At 37.4% G+C, this 19,983-nt stretch overlaps 1 protein-coding gene across 1 annotated transcript in view; it reads left to right on the top strand.

The window, feature by feature from the left end:
• Window positions 1-19,983, top strand: part of dapk1 (death-associated protein kinase 1) — a 66,945-nt gene that overhangs the window by 5,402 nt on the left and 41,560 nt on the right. The window contains exon 3 of the mRNA XM_016537311.1: window positions 19,229-19,450. Coding sequence (XP_016392797.1) covers window positions 19,229-19,450 — 222 coding nt within the window. The remainder of the gene's footprint in view (window positions 1-19,228; window positions 19,451-19,983) is intronic.

The raw sequence follows: 19,983 nt of genomic DNA, 5'->3' as shown, positions 1-19,983 counted from the left end.
GTTAGTGAGCACTTCTCCTTTGCCGAGATAATCCATCCACCTCACAGGTGTGGCATATCAAGATGCTGATTAGACAGCATTATTATTGCACAGGTGTGCCTTAGGCTCACATTTTAGAGTGGCCTTTTATTGTGGGCAGCTTAAGGCACACCTGTGCAATAATCATGTTGTCTAATCAGCATCTTGATATGCCTCACCTGTGAGGTGGATGGATTATCTCGGCAAATGAAAAGTGCTCACTAACACCGATTTAGACAGATTTGTGAACAATATTTGAGAGAAATAGGCCTTTTGTGTACATAGAAAAAGTCTTAGATCTTTGAGTTCAGCTCATGAAAAATGGGGGCAAAAACAAAAGTGTTGCGTTTATAATTTTGTTCGGTGTATAATGCTGCTAACTTATTTATTTTATATAATAATAATAATTAACAATAATAATAATAACACAGAGCAATCTAAGACATCTTATACAGTAGGTCCTGCATTTGTTCATTTTTCCCAAATTGGATGTTAGTGTAGATCTATATATCATGCTAAAGATATCTGCTGGAATGAGTGGCTATGCACACATAGCATCCTTCAGAGTGCTCTAGTGCGTAAACGTAGCTTCTCATCCATCTGTGTGTTCAGTGGGTGAAGTTTGGGTGTCTCTTGTGAAGGCTAATGAGATCTGTGGGGGTGAGAGTGTGAGAATGTGTATGAGATCAAGAGCATTTGTGAGTGAGCGTGCCGGTAGGGTCATGGTACACTGTAAGGCAATCCTGCTGTGAAGTATTAGCCTTGACCAGTGAAGCATGTGTAAGACAAGAGTGAAAGTTAGAGGTTTTTTCCCCTCTGTCTGTCATTTTCTGTTTGGCTTGGTGAATGCAGCTTTTGAGGATACAAAATATATTCTCCCCCCAGCATCTAAAACTAACCATCTTAACTGGGCTTCCTGGATTGTACAAAGGTTGAACCGGCCATATCTGACCACAGCATGTTAATCAGTGCCAATAAAGAGCCATTGTTAGTCATTGACAAAAACATGGCACATTTAAAAAAAAATTTTCCCTTTCTACTTTCTACTGTTGAGGTGAAATAACAGTTTAAACCAAAAGTCAGAAGAACTAGGCATGTCAAAGGGATCAAGAACTGTATTTCCATTACCCTTAAAAAATTGCACAAATTGAAGTTGTAAATTGAAAATACGCCCAAAGGAAGCACATGAATTTCGCAAAAACTCCTATATATCGCAAAAAAGTTTTTATGCTTGCATGAGGTGGTTTTTCAGGCAGTTCGAAAAATGAATATTCCGCATATTTTTTGTTTTGCCTTTGCATGTCACCTGGCGTACGTAAAAGTCACATGATTATTCTTTAATGAACTATAACCTCCAACAAACACCCCATACGTGGCTGCTCTCAAGTATAAAGGGCTTTCCTTGCCATTAATGCTTGGATAACCACTTATTTACACTGCACACGTCTGCGGCACATTATAGCCACTCTAGTCTGCTTGTGTTTATACCAGCCGCGCCATGTCACATTTCAGAAGCATCCAGAAGAGGCTCTCTGCGCTGCTTCGCTAAAGATACACGCCTACGTCTCCTTCGATTAAAGTTCATGTTAAGGCAGAGGATTGTTTCTAAACACATTATAAATGTTAGAAATGTATTGCTGAAAACATGTTACAAAGACTGTGAACTATGTAGTACTGAATTGTGGAGGTAGACCGGTAAATAGTTTTTCACCATTTTTGCGTTCAGGATTTTTTGGGCGGGCCTGAAATCATTTCTCAATGACGCACTGGAGCCACTGATCACGGCCCCTCCCCTAAGCTGATAAGAGGTGTGTTCGACTTGAAGCAGCGCTGCGCAGACCGATCGGTGTATGACATCAAAACACAGCGAGAGCTCTAGAGAGCAGACGCTCCTTATGCTTTCAAATCCTCTCGCAGTACTTTGATGTCATACAACGACCGGGCTGCACAGCGCTGCTTCAGTCGAACACACCTAATAACTAGAGCGCATTAGCATCTGTGGTTCGCCCACTCAATCCCGAGTTACTGTCATTACAGTTAGTCACTACAGCCTACAGTTTGCTAGCTAGCTTTGCCTTCGTCACGTAAATGCGATAATTTACAAAGCAGCTCGGTCTCCTTATTTAAATTAAGCTGCTAGAGGGAGCAACCATTCAGGTTGTAGTGGTATTTGACAGTTTTTGAGAGACGGCAGCTTTCCTGGGAGTGGGCGTGGTTTCAGCGCCTACAGTGGACACACCCCCAATGTTTGAGAGCAGAAAAACTACTAATTTTTTCAAGGTTTTGATACCTTATTTTATTTACTTGGCTTTTTTTTTTTTTTTTTTTTTGGTGTGACAAACTCAGAACACATATTTAATATTGCTTTACACAGACTTTAAAAATAATGGCTAGTGGGGTGGCTGCGATATACATAAACCTACCAACATCCATCGGCATGACTTATCGGTTTATCGCAAAAATTATTATTTTATTTTTTTAAAGAAACACAGCTAAGGATTGGCTAGTTAGTATGCTTGCAAAAAAACAAAAATCATTAGGGATGCACAATATATTGATACCATGACGGTTACAAGCCAATATTAGAGTTTTTTTACATTTACATTTTTAATTTTTGATAATGAATATTAAGTATGCATGCTTGCTTACCATATATTTACATTTATATTACCTTTGCCTTCATCTAACACATTTTAGTGTTTTTCAAAATAAATATTCCCTTGCAGCATTTAAAAGTATAGATTTTTAGTCATTAGGCAGGCCTATTTGTAATTTAGACAAAAAGTATTATTGACCAAAAGATTAAATAGTTGTTGGATTATTGTTTTCAGCCAGAATAGTAAAATAATTGCATCCCTACATTATACTGCAGTAGACATTTTACATGTGAGAGATAATTTTGCCTAATTTTCTTAAAATGTTTCTTAAAATACATTCACATTTTATTATTGTTGTCACTAGTAAAGAATTTGTAACTGTGTATTTTTCCAGGACCATTAACCAATCAGCATTGTCAGCCATCATTTGTGGCTTCAAAGTAGTGCTGGGCGGTATGACTAAAAATTTATATTACGGTATTTTTCAAAATTATACCGGTTTCACGGTACATGACGGTATTTTTTTTTTCATTCATGACCGGGTGTTAACCATATTTTCTACTGATTGAGAGAGGAAATACTGCAGTATATTGACTTAGAATGCCCTATTTTACTGTCATGATGAGTGAATATTGTCAAAAATATTGTCCCCTTTTAATACATGTTAACCATGAGTCACTCTCATTTATAATCGTGGCATCGTCTGATAAAATCAACATGCATCTACACTAAAGAGCGGCTATGCGGTTGTTTTGGCTATATTACTTTTTTGTCTCATGCAGCGCGCACTGCCTGCGTCTGAGTAACAAACTATAAAAAACAACAAACAAAAAAGTGCATGTGATATTAACAGACGAACTACGCTCATATTTATAATTCCAAACAATCAGTAAGCGACAGGTGCTAGGAAACGCTGTTTTGTACTCATTTATTGACGAGTCGGCTGCGGTGCGGCCAACTGAATGCGCTGCTTTCTCTGCCGCTCACTGCACAGAACAGACGCCGAGAGGTGACACTTCTCCGGGAAAGTCAGACCTCGCGTTCGCGGGACAGCACTGGCGAAATCTTCCAACTGAACCATAGCTAAGGTTTATCCCAAAAAGTCGCTAGGTTTGTTAGTATGAATATTCTATGGAAAAAAGCCGCTAAAAGGGTCTGAAGTTGCTAAATCTAGTGCTAAAGTCGCGCTCGTGTGTGTGAGACGCGGGAGCTGATGGGAGGGGGGGGTGGATATTTGTGGCGGTCAATGTGGATATTGTGGATGAGTTCTTCTGTGTCATCACGTTCTATTAGTTCTACAGCTTCAGTTTCGGAACTTTCACGCTTAGTAACACATACAGCTGTTCTCTCACCACAGTGAAAAGGGACCCCTCTCAAACAGTGTCATGTTCTGAACGTTATTTAAGCGACATACACCGGTATTGCGGTATTTAAAAAATTAATATCATAACAAAAATAAACACCGGTATTCGGTATGAACCGGTATACCGCCCAGCACTACTTGAAAGTGAAAAGTCCCATGGCATTTACGGAATTTACAAATTTGCTTCCTGTCCCAGCTGAGCTACAACCACAGATGAATGATAATGCTAACGGATAGATTTCTCGTGGTATTATAGACCTCCTTGCTTGTGTCTGGTTCTTGTTTCCTGTGATTAACAGAAACCTGGCCAACAGGAGAATGCTATGAGCTTGGATACAGGGGAAATAATGCGTCATGCAGCTGGTGGCTTGCGTTGGCAAGTGTTTACACAATTAAATATGTGTACAAAGTAACCTGGCTACTTTTTGTGGTCACTCCTTTGACAGCTGACTTGCATAGACTGTAAGATTATAATATTCAGCTTAATAACATTTGAATTTTATTTATTTAATCCTGTGAGGCATGAGTGTTTTTTTTATTACACATTGTTTATATGTCCTAATTTCTAACTAGTTCTTATTTCATAATGAGCATGACAGTTTGAAACCATTGAAAACCATTCTTATTTACATTTTGAAACCATTCATCGTGCCTTTTTTTATAATCAAACCACCTGCTAGAGTCGTCGCCACTGTGGGTATTATTGGGTTTTACCATTAATTGCTGTTTTATCGCAGCTGCTCACAAAAGTTAATGTCCCACAGTGTTGTCACACAAGAGAGCCCTTGCAGAGTCCAGGAAGTGTTGCCACAGTAAATCATAGTCAATTAATCGGCTTCATTTGCACAACCGACACTTCTTCATTCTTCAGGGCCCGGTTTTATGATGCAGTCATCTTAATGATCTTGAGCATCAGCCATGATGGGGCTATTTGATGTCAAGTGTTAGCATATGAATATGAATAATGATTCCCCTCCTGAATCATGATTCTTAATAGCAAACTACTGCGACTGATAGGCTGCATCTTGATAGTTCAAAGGTGGCTTGGCCAAGAGCTGTGAAACAATATTTCCTTAGAAACATTTGTTAATATTCAGCAATAAATTTGTGTGAACATGTTATGAATTCTTCTCACAGATCTCAGAGCACCAGCACTGTTAATGCTGTTGCTAAGCTACTGGCGAATTGATGTCGTGGAAGGAATTCAGAATCCTTGTGCTGGATATCAAGTGCTTTTCTTCATGTCTTGTAAGCCACTGTCATTGTCTTATTGATAATTTTGCTCGTCCTTTAGCGTCTTTTTAATTCTTTGTTTTCACTTTAGATAAAGTATTTGACCCTATTTAAAACGGCAAGAGATACTTTGTCACAGTTCTTTCATATTGCTGCTTGAAGTGAGTCCAGAGTAGTTAATGCTGGCTAATCACATTCCTAAAAGCTTTCTTATTTTCGTCATAATTATTCTTTTATGGAGGGGGTTGAGCTACTGTATCCTCAGTTACTGTTAAGATGTCAATACTGAGGCCGCAGAATGTGCTTTCAACACTCATGTCTTGACAGTAAGCAGTACTTGTCGAAACCAGGTGAATGTCAGTTTCTGTCTACATTAGGGCATTTGGAAGATAAGGCCTACAGCAGACTTCAGGTCTCCTCCCCTGGGTTGCTATGGGAACCACCCATTTATCCGGTTCTTTCCATGCGTAGCTATCAGTTAGGCTCGGTCATCTGTAGGGCTTCCTCCATTAGCAACGCTTCCCCAAACAAGCTCTGATTGACTGAATGTGTGACACAAAGAGAAGAAGTCGTTCATGCTGATAGGAGATGGCCAATTAATCGGACAATGCTGATTTTCTGATTGGTTACACCGTTTTGATTGAATTACAAATGCGAGCTTGTGTTTTAGCGGGATTTTGAGGACTCAAGAGTAGTAATGGCTAATTCAGACCTGGTCGTACACATTTGCCTCCTCACACAATGTGTGCTTTGTGTCTTTAAATCTTCTGGAAAGGACATTACATTCCACTGCATGTCAGATGCCTTTCTGGACAAATCAAAGAGAAATGAGGTTGTTGTTTTTTTTGTTTTGTTTTTTTGGAATGCCGAACATAAAATGTCACTTACCTGATAAGATACCTATTTGAATTATCACTGAAATAGGTGTCTTTATGACAGCCCTAAGCTATTTCTTAGGCTATTCATTGCTCTCTGCCTTTTACAGTTCACCAAGGCTGCATTTATTTGATTAAAAAACGATAAAAGCAGTAATATTGTGAAACATTATTACAATTTTAAATAATATTTAAATAATATATATATAATATATTTTAAAATGTAATTAATTTCTGTGATGACAGCTGAATTTTCAGCAGCCATTACTACAGTCTTCAGTGTCACATGATCCTTCAGAAATCATTCTAATATGCTGATTTAATGCTCAAGAAACATTTATTATTATTTGTATTATTATCAATGCTGAAACATTTGAGCTTCTTAATATTTCTGTGGAAACAGTGACACATTTTTTAGGATGAATAGAAATTTTAAAAGAACAGCATTTTTTAATAAAAGTATGAATTTCTTTCAAATGTTTTATTTTATTTTTCTCTTTTTCACTCCAATTCACATGTTTCTGTCACAATTTGACATTTTTCCCCTCAAATGCTGAATCGACTGTTTATATGTGTGGTGATTCTTTGACTGTCAAAAGCACGTGAATATGAGGCACTTAATTGTGTGTCTGTTGCTTAGCATGTAGCCATAACGTTGTTTCACACTGCACAAGTTTGGCACCACAAAAGCCATGTCAACCCTGCTCCGGGTCAGGGTTTCGTAACCCCGGAGTAACCCATAACGCAGTGTAAGACACCTCTTTGAGAGTGAGTCTGGAGCTGGTCAAATGCCTTCAGAAGAGGGGTGAATACTTCTCCTGATGCTGTAATAAACAATAAAAAAAAAGATATTAGTTATGTACCTCAAGAAAAAAAAGAGACGGTGCAGAGAGTTAACCTTTTGTTTCTCCTTGTGAGGGAATGTGTTTGTTTCACTTCCTCTGACAAGTTCTGTTTGATTAAACAACACAGCGGTGAAGCGTACACTATGTCTACACAGGTTGTAACACTCCTTAAGTTGGCAGGCACTTATTTTTGACATGCTGCAGAGCTGCTTTAGCCACTTTATTTTGCCCATTCATTTGAAACAAAAAATATAATGCACTGTTTTTTGTTATGTATTTAAAAAAACTTCTTAGAGTTACTTCTGTGTACATACTTGAAGCGGTACTACTATAATGCAAAATTATTTCACTATTTTTAAATATAATTTATTTGAATGTATATTAAATAGAAAAATAAGGTCAATTTTTTTATACCAATGGATTTCAGTTGAAAATAAACTGCTAGTATTAATTTTCCTGTTGTTCCTGAGTTGATTTGGTTTGTCAGTGAACATTCTGAGTTTACGTGCAGTTGCGACGTTTCCAGTGTAGATATTTTTTTTATTGATAAAATTCAAATAGTTAAAATTATAGGTAAAACATGATGGTATGTGGCTTGTGTGTATGTCTAGAGTGAATGTTTAGCAGTATGTTTCATGCAGTGTGAACTGACAAGTACACATTAGTCAAGTGTTACCTGTCTCTGACAAGGATTGATTATGAGCTCCTGCTGATTGTACACACGCAAACCCAGACGATCTTCCTCTAAAGTCCTAATATCCTCAGCTCAAACCTCAGAGAGTGTCAGCTTTACTCTAACCACAGTTTCCTTGGTTACTCCTGTGTGGCACTACGGCACTAAGAGATATTGCATAACGTGTGCAGTTTGGGCACCAAAGATTAGTGGGCTCTGTTCTCTCTGAACTGTCCACCCACATTCATTTTTCACTAATGAACCAGTATATGACTCACATACACACATTATCATTTCAAATTATGCACATCTAAACGGGCTTATTTCTTGTGTTAAAAATATATAGATCTAGTCCCACCACTGCCACTTAGTATATATGAGTAACCTTGCATATTGCTGACATGCTTTGATAGTTGATACTTCTGGTCACTTCATTCTGTTGGAAGTGCTGAGAAATATTGAGAAAGTAGGTTGATTTTTTTGTGTAATGTGTCTGTGTTGCAGTCTAAAAACTCTCCAAATCTTCACATTTAATTGCGTGGGATGACACAAACAAGGCTTATTTAATTACACTTGGACTGGATCAGCAGGCTAGAAAAAGTCAGTTCAGACTCTGCTAGATTCCTTCCAGAAGACTATTCTCTGACCCAAACAAAACCAGTTCACCAGTGGAAAAGGGGATCGCTTTGAGTATAAAGCTACATAAAATACTGACTTAACTGAGCATATTTGGCATTGCGTTACAAAGCCACCACTTGCTTTTTGGTTTAATATTTGTTAATGTATGGAATTGTAAGCCAAGTGGTGATTATAAAACCTTAAGAGGTGTTTTAAAATCATCCAAGTTCAAATTCATTATGCTAGCAACTGACTATGCTTAAGTTAAAATGTAGTCAGAAAACATCAGATTTTGTACTTGGTCATTTTTAAACCAAGTTTGGGTCTCAACTCTAACGTTGAGATCGAAACATTGAGTCTACAATGATAAAAGGGATTTGCTAAATGCAACTTATTGATAAAAGTGTTCTTTCGGTTCCTGGAAAAGTGGCAGAGTGCCTGGCCTACAGCCTGTGATCTTCATGCTGTTTTACACTCTATTGATCTGACAGCATTCACATTGGTCTACCCAACCTGTTTGTATAGTCAGCATTTCTAAAATCATTCATTTTGCAATTTCTACTTTTTTTTTCAGTTGGATGACAATTCTAATTAATACTGAAAACTGAAGGTATTTAGAAGCAGACTGTATTGTCACTGATGCATTTTTTTAAAGCCAGATAACCCAGACTGGTATTTTACTACTAGTCGATTATTGCTGTAGGAATGTCCATGCATTTGTTACAGGTTGTAAGATAATTTGATTGTGAACAGCTCAGTCACACATAAGCTGTTTTATAACTAGTGATCTGATCTAGTTGGTGGTAAATAGCAAGGTTTTTTTTTTTTTTAAGCAGGGAAGCTTATATCTTCCTCTTTCTACTTAAAAACTAAATGGGAGAAATTAGTCTTTCCTGTTTCCAAAAGTATTTTGAACTTGTGTGCTATTGGATTAGTACAGCTGACAGATATTTGGACAGATAATCATTTGTAAGGACGGACTTGTTGATGTCCAATGTTGAGAATGCTGACTCACAGTTTAACACATGAAATCGGCGGGCAATAGAAGTATATATATACTAACCAAATATATTAACCAGCACAACAGTTTCAACCTTGATAGCGATAAGAAATCTTTCTTGAGCACCAAATCATATCATTAGAATGATTTCAATTTGGATCATGGGACACTGAAGACTGGAGTAATGGCTGCTGAAACAGCTTAGCAACATGCTAACACAGCAAACTCTATTGAAATTGATTCGAGTCGTGTCTCTAGTTTTGTGTGGTGCACATGAGTGGCAGGTTTGAGCTAATTGGACTTCTATGATATTGGCAAATTATTGGCAGCCTGTTAATGGCTCAGTGCCTTCATCATTTGTTACTTTCATGCTGTTTTAACCTCAGTAGTCAACTCCATCCTCAGTCAACTCTCGGTACAGATTTTGTAATTAGTTAAGCCCCAGCCAGCTAACACAGCTAATGTTGTGCCCCACCATCTGAAGCACACCAAGTTACACTCCATCCCTTTATGATGGTTCAAAAAGTAGATGTTTGGCAGGAACGCTGGCTGATCTGCTTCCAGGAGGCAACTTTGTTTTCTAAGTCTCGCTAAATTACGGCTTGTACTGGAGACATGAGAAAGTGAGAGGAAATGAGGGGGTAGGCTGAAAGAGCGCCATATTCCCAGGTGTGTCTCCCTTGCTCAAAAGTTCAAAAGTGCAAGGCTTTCAATAAACGGTGGGATAAACTGTATGGTAATCCTGATACTGTAGTGCTTTCAGAATTCAAAATTGTTTATGGATCAGAACGGCTTAAATTATGAGCCACTCTTATCGCGGGGCTCTTTGGGTGTAATAATATGGGGGTTGCTGAAAGCAATCTCGGGGCTGGTGTTGTGCTAACCAGTCAGGCACCCCGCTGACCAGCCTGACGAGCCAATGGAGGGCCAGCACAAAAGCTGCTTTGTCAGTAAAGCTTGCAGGGGTCAAAACCCAGCCGACATGATTATACAGAGTAGTTATTATCAGACAAAGACACAGGCCAATCTGAAATGTACACTATAGTGTTCATGTTTTGAGTCTTTTGTTTGAGTCAATGACCTGTTTTTTTTATCTATTAATTTATTCAGAAATATTTTTAAAATTAAATTCATATATACATTGACATGAACACAATGATGAGTAGGTTTTTAATTCATTTTGGTATATTTTTGGTATATTTGATACATTTTTCCGATATCATGTTGAAGAAATAAGCATAATTAAAAGTAAAAAAAAAAAAAAACTATTATTTAAACGTATTATTTAGCTACATTACTTCCAATTTTAAAATGTCATATTTTTCTTGCATTTATATTTAAATAATCTTTTTTGAATGATAAATTAATAAGTTAATAATTCATGATATTTGTAAACAAATTATTTTTACCTTGAAAAATATATTTAAAAACTTTTTTTTTATGGTTACACCACATGACATTTTTAGAGTCATTGAATTCCAAATCAAACCTTTATTGAAAATGGTTTAAACGTTAAAACCAAAAGAATAGATTATGAATAATCCAAAGAATTAATGTATAAAAAGCAGCACATTTTTAACAATTTTTTGTTTCTTTTTATCATAGACTTATGTGATTTGAGTAAATATATTTTTATATTAAATTAACTGACACAAAACTGCAGTTAACACTTTACAAGTTTTGTATTGCAGTTCTTATTTTTAGATGGTTTAATTCCTGCGAGTTTCTCGTCTTTGGCTGTTGGGTCCCAGCTGAGTTGAAACCCTTGGTTGGATTTTTCCCCTCACACATGTGGATGGAGGCCTTTGAGACCGCATTCACCTCACTGTTGCTATTCTAAGCTTGCATGACGTTGATTTGGCACCAGGTGAAAATGCATCTGGTTTGCACAGTGTAAACATACTGATGGGAGCAAAATGGGAGTAAACGCATTCCCTGAGCCACCTGATAATGACTCCTTGAGGTGACACCATAGGGAATGAAACTAGAGCTGGAAAAATCTGCGTCTTGAATTTGCTGGTGAAAAATTATTTACCGTCAACGTTCACTATCTTTTTCTTTCCGGTAAGCATCACAGATCTCTCTTGTGAATTGTACAAGCTTTGTTTTGTTCCAAGGTCGGTGGTCTCCCAGTTTTTTAGAATACAGTACTCGTCTGGTTCATAGGCAACTGTAATATATTGATGTGTGGTTTGTACTCTGAAAATGAAAGAAGGAACTGTTTCTTGAATTTGTGTCTTTTTTTCTGCATCTTTGTGTCTTTGTTCTCCTTTGGCTTTTTCAATTTCCCGCTCAAATGAGCAAGCTAGCGTGCAAAATTGGTAGGTGTCCTTCCTAATCGACAATGTGTACACTGCATTTTAAAAAGTGTTGACAGCTGTCTCATTGCGCACTTTTCTGAGCTATAATCTGCAGTCATTCAATATTGAATTCATTTTATGCAGTGTTTAGGATTTACTGTTGTGCGCTTGCATTTCTCATGGCTTCAAATCAGATGGACAATTAATTGTCAGTCCCAGTGTAAAGTGGCTTGGTCTAGTGTTTCCTCTTTGGCACATGCAGAGGAGTCAGCAGTCAGCGATGAGGCTTAGTAACAGGTTCAAGGGTCACTGTTCGCGGCACTCTGACATTTTCTCCGGTATTAAAGTGTTTTGATGAGCCCATCACTCTTTTTGATGTGGATTACAGCAGGATTGGGGACAAAGATTAGACGGATGGCTACCTTCTGCCCTCCAGCTACGTTTCCTCATATTGCTTCGCTGAGCCTGGTCTAAGAACAGCAGGAGGGCGGCTCTTCTGAGGTCTCTTAGTAGAGATCTTCAATCAGTGACAGTCTTAGAACTCAAGCAGGTATCTTTTTAACAGTAGAATCGCTCAACACTTGTGTCCAAAAGCTATCGAATATAAAGATTAAAAAAAAGATATTTAGAAGAATGTTTACGCCTCTCTCTTCCATACAATGAAAATGGATGGGGACCAAGAGCTGTCAAAGGGATAAAAACACTATAAAAGCTTTGTAAAAATTATTATTATTGTATTTCAAGTTTTCTTAAGCCAGCGTTGTTATTCACTGAAAATCTTGCTTGACATTGGTCATCATTTACTTTAATTGTATGGAAAAGATTAGATTGGACATTATATCTTGTTGCGAAGAAGAAAGTAATATAAGTTTGGAATTGCAAGAGGCTGAATAAATGATGACAGAATTTATGAATTATCCCTTTATATGCTTGATGACTAGAAGAGACATTTTACTTCTGCAGTGTGAAGGTACTCTCTGATTGTGTCTGTCTATAAATTAAAGACAAAAATATCAAACATTAACAGTCTTTTGTGACTTCAGTGTAAATATGCAATAGAGCAATAATGTATGCTGCATCTTCTTTACATATCATTTACAAATATTCCCCCTGGTCAGCAAGAGATGAGACATCTGTGGGTCTCTCCGTGGGTGAATTGCTGCATAATGGCTGTGCAGCAAAGGTGCTCTGAATTCTAATGGCAACCTGGACTGGTGTTCAGCTGCACACAGAAGGGAGGGTCATTTGGAAGAAAATGCATTAAATGGAAGAAAAGACAAAATGTACAATAGTGAAACCAAGAAAAAAGGAACAAACCCTGAAGATAGTGGCATTTGATTAAGCCCCCTGTTCATCATTGCCTATGTTCAGTACCTCTTGGCTGTCATATAGGTGATCTTGCCATGACACCAGGTCAGGCTAATGCTGGGGATTTTGACAATGACGTTCAAATCCTGTCTGGGAAAAGCTTGCTCAGGCACAAGGAATCTGTATTCAGATCGTGCTAACCCACTTAAATATTCATCCAGAGCAGTGCCGGCTGGTTAGGACTGTCTGTGTGTGTTACGCTAATGGCACTGAGTGCACCTGGCATTTGTGTTTTTATTAGGAACCAACCACTTAGTGATGGATCTCTAATTTTTAACAGTTTTTCTACCTGCCATCCTTTTTTATTTGCTCTTTCATGCACATTCTCAACCCGTCGTTACACAATAAAGGCTTCCCGTCTGACAGGGAGACCTCTGGGGCCTGTTCTTCGTACGTCGCTTATTACATCCGAGATGAAATGTCACATCCAAGATGATATCATCGCGCTAATCAGGATCTGGCTAATTCGGTTCTTCGAACGCACCTGTTGTTGATGATTAGTATGGCTGGATTGAGTTATCTGAGATAATTGCGCATTCATGAGTTGGTTTAAAAGGGGCTATGTATCGATACTCGAAACCACGATCAGCAATGCAGCGATTGGCTGGCGGCAAGACAGCAACGTAATGACATCATATAATTAAAAAAGACACCTGACGAAAAACTTGACAAATTTGGGGACTTTTAAAAGACACCTGATGAAAAACTTGACAAATTTCTGGACTTTTATAAGGAAACAGCTAAGCGAACAAAACTACATAAATGTTATAATAGATAAATGAAATGTGCACTGTTTTTATTTTATTTAAATTTTTTACATGATTCCCAATTTATTTATATTCCTGATTTCTAATATTTGTTTAGGCTTTACATTTTTATTTCAATGTAGTAATTAGCAATTCATTTAATTTTATATTTGAACAGATTTGTTACGTGACAGCATTAATTGAAGTTTCTTAAGGGTCAAGATCATGTTATCTGCATCTCCTGCGCTCCATCAAGCCACTCCCATAATAGCTGTCATCACTCAAATTAATGCACGACTCTACATTATCTGTATAGCATGTGTGTAAGACTCTAATACAATTATGAAGGAATAATTTTATGACGAATAAATCTTTCAGTGAGAAAAACTGGCTGTGTCTATAGTATTAAAGTCTACACAACAGTATTATTTTATCTTTAAATTAATTTTTTAATTTTAAATTATTGTCCCTGGATTAGTAGGGTACTCTTGTAATAAAGTAGCGGTGGTAGCGGACAGATTTTAAGTATCAATTCTGCTTAAAAAGATGCAATCTAATCCTGTTTACATGAAATAAGCCTGCTCCCGAGCAGGTTTAAGCTTACGGACCTGTTGCTATGACAGCAACTCCGGGATGAGCTTCGAAGAACCAAACAATCCAAGATCATGCCAAATTGTCAACAATCAAATCCAGCTAACTGAGTTAGCGACGTACGAAGAACGGGCCCCTGGTCTTATTTGCACCTCTTATAAAGCTTCATTTATTACAAAATGTAACGGGGCAAGAGTTTGTGATTTCATTGCAACCCAGAATTGCTTTTGATGCACACTTTTGAAAGCTCAAAATGATCCATAATTGAGTACTCAGAAGATAGCAGACTAAATAAAAAAAAACATATAATATAATATGTCAAATCATACAGCCAAAATTATCATCCTAAAATTAAATTACTTGGAATTAAATTTATATAAAATTATGCATTATATTAATTTAATATTTAATGTGTTTAGGTACACATTCATTTATTTTAGTTATTTTTTAATTATGTAATGTATGTATTGTGGTGGGAGAAAAAAAAAGACAATTAAAAATGTTAATATAAGCACTGGATTTGGAAATAGTGTAATGACATTATGAGAACTCGTGTGCTTCTCAGCTTGAATGGGGATTGGACTTTAATAGGTGATGGAGCAAATCAAAAATTAACAGTGATCCTCATAATAAAGGCTTGCACAAAATACGGGTGCCCTAAAATCGTAAATGTGGCGCTGAATCAAACACACACTCTGCAAATGTGGTTTTCCAGATCAGCATAAAAACCCATGTTTGTTGAGAAATGCAAATCTCTCGGTCTCAGCTCTCCTGGCCTAAAGATCTATTCAGTCAGGCCTGGACTGCGATAGGTACACAGAAAACAGGACGTAAAAGGGAAACAGAGGCTGTTCACATCCCTCCCTCCAGCCCTCCTCCACAACCTTGCTCATGTTTCACTACAAAAGTTGGAAGCCTTTTTCCAAAGAAGTAACAAAGAACAACATGATCCCTCGCAATAGTGTGTCTGGGAGTAAAAACTGAGTTTGCTGGCCCGCTTTGTTTTCATAATTTTTGATGTGTCCTTTACATATAAACATGCAAATTAAGTCATTAATGATAGGCTATTTTGCCTCATTGAGGTTGAGCGGGAGTGTAACTTGCACTTAAAGCATGTGGGGTTTCTCCTTAGGATCCTATGGCAATAATTACAGAGCTGGATTTTCTGATGAATGGGTTGTTGACATTTAGGCTCGTTCATAACCTGGGTCGTGGAACGCTGCTTCAGAGCAGCCAGTTGAGTTACAGAGTTGTCCTTTTATATTTTTGCTTTCCTTTTTATTGTTAAAAACATATTTTGACTGTTTGGCAGTGGGTCTGATCTATTCACATTAGACCTTCATTATGTCTTTGCTCTGCCCTTGACATCTGTATAATATCTGTCTCGTGATAAAATAATTTTGATAAATCTGAGTATTGCTATAGAATTGCAAAGAGATGGTGTTAATGATTTAGATTCTGATTTACTTCAAACTCCCTCAAGATACTTTGTTACCACACTATGAGTAAATGTTAATTATTGAGGATCAGCTTTATAATCCGTCATTGATAGTGTTATTGACCTAAATTTTTATGCTTCATTCTGTTTCATATGTGATGCAAGTCCCAGGTTGTAATCCTGATTATGAATCTGGAAAACTTTATCAGAGATTTTAATTTGACAATGCTTTCTTTATCTTTATTTTATAAAGGAGTAACCAGCCCTCTAGGAAGTTGTGCATTCTGGTGCACAATGTAAAAGGGGTCATGTGATGTACTGTAGTTGCATTTCCCATGACAGTGGAATTAAACACAATTACTCGAAAGTTCCACTGTTCTTGCTTTTTCTGTGCACAAACATCTGCTGATGCCTGATGTGGATTTTTGTATTCGGAGAAATCCATCCTTTCACACTGTGAAGTTTCATTCATATACACTGAACAAATTTTGGTGTAGGATAGACAGTACTTTGAAACAATTTTCATTCCGAAATTGCTAGTAAATTTTGAAGTAATCTTGAAGTAGACAGACAGTATTTTCAAATTTAAAATAAATAAAAAACAAAAATTTTTTAATGTATGTCACATTGTATTTACAAACTTGATGCTGAATTATGTAAAAACGTTAAAAGATACAGAGCTGTCAAACTATTGTGATTAATCATACAGCAAATATTTCTTATAATATTAGAATCTCATGTCAGAAGATAATTTTTAACAAACATTTTCTTCACTTTGGGGTGGATGCCTGTATACCATCAAGCGAATTACAGCCACAATGACAATAGTTAAACCAAACTCATTACTTCAAAGCAGAACCTGAGTGACTCCTAACTCCTAACACTAGATGGATGCCATGTCAGCTTCGGTCTTGATAATTGGGGCTTGTATCTTGTGCCCATCTTGTATGTGTTTCTTGTGCCCACTCTGACATTAAAGAGCTTCTGGGCAAGCTCTTTAATGTCCGCTGTGATTGTTGTGGCTCTTCATCACCATGGCGCTCCAGATTTCAGGAGCGCAAGAGCCCTGCCATACTGACATCTTGATATGCACATTTGCCCCATCTCCCATTCAGAGCAGACAGAAACAGCTTTGAAAAGGACTTTGGGAACTGCATGACTCGTAGAAGAGAAAAACATACCGTGTCTATTGTCGGCCGGTTGCCGGGCTATGTGTGACGATATTTGCCATGGACCGTTGTGCTCCGCAGGCCTCTTTCTAGCTGACACGACCCCCTCCTCTCCCGCTGCCCTGCCCCCAGCACTGCTATGGAAACTGGCACAGCTGAAGACCCATGCCTTCCTCTCACTGAGGAGTGTCAATGACAAAAACGTTTAGACATGCCTGAATGCCAAAAGCCACGCTGTCAGAACCACGAGGCATGACTTGATGATTTTCAGGACTTTTTAATTCAGTTCCTGAAATATGAAATGTGCCAAAGCCTGTGCAATATTGTTTATTATTATTATAATAGTCTACAGAATATAGCAATACAACTTAATATTAGCAATCTAAGAGAGTTGTTTAGGGTGCTGGTCCCTCATTAAAGAAGTACTCAAAAATGAAAATGTTGTTCTAAACCTTTATGACTTTCTTCCGTAATGGAAGTAAATGAGGACGGATGCAGCCAAGCTCCAAAATCTCAGAAAAGTATCATAACAGTGACCTGTATGACTCAAGTCTTCTGAAGCCATACAGTATCTTTATGTGAGGAACAGACTGATATGTTAAACATTTTTTAGTGACAGTGCTGTCATCTGAATGTCCTGTATGTAAAATATTTTTTCTGTCAAATCTTTTCAATTAATTGGTTGATTCAATTCATGAAACTGGTATAAATGATTTGATCTTATGGATCAAGTTTGTGAATGGACTTAACTCACTGACTAAATTATTTGGTTGCAGTGGTTAAAGGTATAGTTCACCCCAAAAATGAAAATTCTGTTATTAGTTTGAATTTTATTTGAATTAAACCGCTAAATTTATATGGATTTCTTTTACAATGTATGTATGAACGTTTTGAAGTGTAGCAGATTTGGTGGAAAGAACTTTCATTGGAGGGACAAAAATCTGTCAGGTTTCATTTCAAATATCTTAATTTGTCGTTTAAAGATGCACAAAAGTCTAGTTTAGAACACATAAGGGTGAGTAAAAATTTCATTTTTGAACTATCCTCCTACTGAAGGTGAAGTTTATGATTATGAATGGTTGTTTCAGTCTGTTCCAGTGACTTTAGAATATATGACTCGTAAAGTAATTTTATTATTATTCTTTTTTGTCATTTTGGAGCTTGTCAGCCCCAGTCATCATTCACTTTTAATATGTGGAAAGAAGTGGCCAGGACATTTTTCAGAAATTCATATTTTGTGTTATATGGAGGTAGCCTTATGCATTTAAAACAACATGAAGGCAAGTACATGCTGACACTGTTTTCATTTTTGGGTGAACTATTCCTTTAAGATTACTCAGGGAGGATGTCTGCTTTCTCCGAACCTTTCAGGCCCCAGATAAAATGCAAATGTACTGTCTCTCAATGCTGTGGGGCCTGATTGCTGTCTGGGTGACAAAAGGTGGAGCAGGCAAGAATAGAGGCCCTAAGTTTTGTATTTGCATCAGAAAGCTCCATCCCAAGGATCCCTTTTCCTTACCCGTGTTGTTTAGCTTTTTGTTTCTTTGCCCAAAAGCGATTGTTATTTCTGTGGAAGGAAACCTCCCAACAGCTGTATAACAGCCACATTAAAAAGAGCCAGAAATGTTGCAGAGCTGTGACATTTTGAGAAGATCCTATTGGGAAATTCCTCACAATATATGCTGCTTGTTTGGCAGAGTTCTAAGCTTCAGGGGCCCAAATGTGCTTGTCGGTGTATTATACTGGTGTGTTTGTTGTGATGCTTTTGAATGGCATGGCGTGGGAGTCATTGTTATCCACCCTGATAATATTATCCATAGAACAGCACTGAATATCTACAGTATGTGGGAAAACATAGCTATCATGCTGTTTTGTGTTTAATCTGCTGTAATAATAGGCCTTATTTATGTCATTAAAAATAATTCTTACACAGCTTGATATTAGTGATTAAATGTGGTTGTGATGGTCAGCCTGACTTGATCTTGTTGGCGATTTGCGACCGTTCAGGTTTGGTGACTGTTGGTTTCTGGCAGTGGTTCAGAACGCATGTTGTGTCTTAAGGAGACTAAGATGGGAACATGTCAAAGGGGAATGTGGAGTCCTGCCTGTTGGCAATATGTTATAGAGGAGCAAAACTGAATTAACACAGTTTCTCTTCTAATTTTAAAGCATCATGTCATTTTCTGAATATTACTGTTCTGAAATACAATACAACAAACCTCTGCTTAATGTTAAGACTTTTGTAATGATATATGTATTTAGTCCTATTTTGTTCCATTTTTATTCATTGTGTAAAATAATTTTTATGTGCTTTGAATGACCAGGCTCTTGAATATTTGGTTGTTAGTGCTTAAATATGACAACAATCGTTGTTTTATTTATTTATTTTTTCAGTGGTCAGTTTGCTGTGGTAAAGAAATGCCGTCATAAGAGCACTGGAGTGGAGTATGCAGCCAAATTTATCAAGAAAAGGCGCAGCAAATCCAGTCGGCGAGGGGTCTCCAAAGACGACATTGAGAGGGAGGTCAGCATCTTGAAGGAAATCCAGCACCCCAATGTCATCACCCTGCACAATGTGTTTGAAAACAAGAACGAAGTCATTCTCATCCTGGAGCTGTGAGTCATTGTTTTTCCTTACATTTACAGCCATTTCTAAAAACTAAGAACTCCGATTGGTAACAGACACTAGTAGTACATGAACAACTGCCTCTTGTAGAGCTCTGGAACATGATAGTATAAATAAATCTATACAAGAAGATTTCAAGGGCTCCTCACTGAATCCAGTAGCACCAACCTTTACATAAAAAGCTAACTCTTGACAAGGTCAACAGTGGGGGGGTTGAGGAGAACCAGTCCATTGAGTAGATGAACCAGTTTAGCTTGTTGTACTGTGCACAATCATACACTACTGCCAATGTGTTCAAAGAGAAAAGATATGTATTGATGTCTGTACTGTCTTAACTATAGTGGTACACAAAAACAAAGACCTTTGACTGATAAAGTTTAAGTTTTACATACATTAAAGGATGTCTTGAAAATTCAGATATAACAGCCATTTTACATAACCTCTTGATGAGGGTTGCGTCCTATACCATACTTGGCTACACGTCACGTCGCTTATATATATATATATATATATATATATATAT

Source organism: Sinocyclocheilus rhinocerous, unplaced genomic scaffold (assembly GCF_001515625.1).
Source record: "Sinocyclocheilus rhinocerous isolate Xijiao unplaced genomic scaffold, SAMN03320098_v1.1 scaffold968, whole genome shotgun sequence".
Lineage (NCBI taxonomy): Eukaryota > Metazoa > Chordata > Actinopteri > Cypriniformes > Cyprinidae > Sinocyclocheilus > Sinocyclocheilus rhinocerous.
The sequence above is the reverse complement of the archived record's forward strand: the minus strand, read 5'-3'. Positions and strand labels throughout refer to the sequence as shown.